This window comes from Humulus lupulus, chromosome 2 (genome assembly GCF_963169125.1).
Source record: "Humulus lupulus chromosome 2, drHumLupu1.1, whole genome shotgun sequence".
NCBI classification, from domain to species: domain Eukaryota; kingdom Viridiplantae; phylum Streptophyta; class Magnoliopsida; order Rosales; family Cannabaceae; genus Humulus; species Humulus lupulus.
Genome location: NC_084794.1, coordinates 175,891,670 through 175,894,328, shown reverse-complemented (window position 1 = coordinate 175,894,328; position 2,659 = coordinate 175,891,670). Strand labels below are relative to the sequence as shown.

General features: G+C 28.3%; 1 protein-coding gene across 1 annotated transcript in view; it reads left to right on the top strand.

Annotated features, from left to right (window-relative positions):
- Window positions 1-1,875: 1,875 nt before the first annotated feature.
- LOC133816427 (uncharacterized) overlaps window positions 1,876-2,659 on the top strand; it is a 2,903-nt gene continuing 2,119 nt past the window's right edge. Inside the window, exon 1 of the mRNA XM_062248930.1 lies at window positions 1,876-2,659. This exon is cut by the window's right edge and continues 351 nt beyond it. Coding sequence (XP_062104914.1) covers window positions 1,889-2,659 — 771 coding nt within the window. The 5' untranslated portion in view covers window positions 1,876-1,888.

Below are 2,659 nucleotides of genomic sequence, written 5' to 3'. Positions count from 1 at the left end.
AAACTACCTGCAAGTTTTTAAAAAATTCTAAATAATTTACAATGTCGAAATCAGAATTTAAATAGCTAGTTGTATACGTGCTAGTTTTTTTATGCACGTGTAAAATCAACTGTTTGAACTTTGTTTTCAGAAGTGTAAATTACTTATAATTTCTCGAAAACTTACAAGAGGTTCATTATAACTACAATGAACACCTTAATGAAAAATAATTAGGATCAAAACATGTCAGCGTGTTGTACCGCCAGTAGGGTAAAAAGCACTACTCTACCGCAGATTCTCCCAATGTTTAGTGTGCATTTATTATTAAAAAATATAATAGTTGGGTAAAATGACCTAAATATCTTTAAAGAAATCAATTTTATATTTTTAGGGCGTATTTAATTATCTCATTAAAATCAAGATATTCAATTTCTGTAAAAATGAAAAGACATAAAATATTATTTATTAGATATGATAAGCTAAGTAATATTATTTTTAATTATTTATGTTTATGTTTATTCATACTTTTAGTTATAAAATAAATTTAAAATTTGTGATTGAGTTTTTTTATTATGAAAAAAATTAGAATTTTTTAATAGAAACTCGATAGTACTAGTGATGTTTTATTTCTAAAACAATAAATTATAGAGATGTGTGAAAAGAAATTTAAAAATGTGATGTGTTATTGGAAAAAAAAATAGAATGAGAAGAAGAAGAAAAATGTACGTACTTAAAATCATCTAAAAAAACAATTGTGGTCGACAATTCACAGGGCAAGTGCGGCTTTTCAATAGAAAGAGTGAATGAATGGAAGGAAAGGAGCAATATCTATATTAAGCGAATAATTGGATCCTTTAGAAAGTTAAAAGAGAAAAGAAAATATCTTATCATTTATATTTCTTTTCTAGAGTATAATTTTGTGGAGAATTAACTGTATTAACCAATGTTTCTGTATGTTTCTCAATAAAGCTATTTTAAAAGGAAGAGGAGATATGTTTTTATAAAATCTTAATACCTATACGAGGCAAAATTGCCACAAAATTTATAAGAAAGGATTGTGCAAAACGAATTATACTATAAGATATTGCATATATATACAATCTAAAATTACGAGATAATAATAATAATAATAAGAATAACAATAATAATAATAATAATATAAAGTGATGATGATTACGAGAAGATTTATATAAATATAACCAATAAACAAAAGCAAAAGTATCAAATCACACGATTGAAGAATTGTTTAAAAAATCTCATAATACTCATTTGCGTATTGATTAATAATAATTAGAACCCCAAATTAACTAAAAGTGTGGTTGCATGGTGATTAAAATATATAAAAAGTAAGTTATCAATGTTAATTAATTATAAGAGGAATAGTTTATTGTTTACTATATTATATTTGTTAGGCACATAGTAATTAATATGGTAGCTAATTCCTTGTAAATTGATTAAGGGCCAAAAGTTTTGTTTTAGACAAAACAAATAAATAATTTAAAGTCTGTCTGTGCAAACAAATACATATTGAACTAATAATCATACACAAAAGAATGCAAAAGAAAATAAAAAAAAGACAGAACATGCATTCAAATCGTTCATGTATATGTGTATTGAACTTAATTTATAGTTTTATAATTTTATTTTCTCCTCTCCTTTATTCATCCATATATACTAATTACAAAATTGTTATATATACAGACGCTTCTAATAATATAATATGCTCATTATAATTATATTTTCACAAAATTAATATATTTAGCCTTTTACTACCTTTATGTGAAGAAACTTGATGAAGGTACCATTTCAAACAAATAGTATGTATACATGAGACTATATATATATGTGTGTGTCTTAAAACTCTGCACATATAAATTTTACTTGTATTAAGAAAATTGTGGGAGATATAATGATGGAGGAAATGTATTGCATTCAACATTTCAGCCATGATCATATTTTGTATCTAGATAGATGGTGGTTTGACATACAAATGAGTTGCGGCTTATGCAATTGCTTAATCCTCAAATGCCAAAAGTATTACTATTGTTTTGGTTGTGACTATCACATCCACAAAAGATGTGCTAAGTTGCCTCAATACATCAGCAACACCTTGCATGATACACACCCTCTCGCCCTCATTAGCCAGAGATCATCATTTGATGAAAGCATTATTTGTTGCTTTTATTGTGAGAAGCCCTTGGGAGATGAATATGCTTACACTTGCAGTCTTTGCGCTTTCTACATGCATATCACATGTGGTTCTATCCCATTGCCCGCCATAACATGCGATGGTGATGAAGATCATGACATTGTTCAATTCTCTTGCCATGAACATCCAATGATGCTTGTCGAGCTTGGTGGTGGTAAAGATGTTGGAGGTAATAATTGTTTTGCATGTCAATTACCATGGTCCAGTCCAGCTTATTCTTGCACAAGTCTTACATGTACAATTTTTCTCCATAAATCTTGTGCATGCCTTCCACAAAAAATTCAACATCCTTTCCATTCACACAAACCTCTTAAACTTCAAATTAGTAAGCCTCAAACTTGTGATGTTTGTTGCAAGAGAGATTGTAAGCTCAATTTTAGTTGTATGGAAATTGGATGCAACTTTAAATTGGGTACAGAATGTGCGTGCCTTTGCACAACTGTAAAATCTCATAGCCACGACCACTCGCTT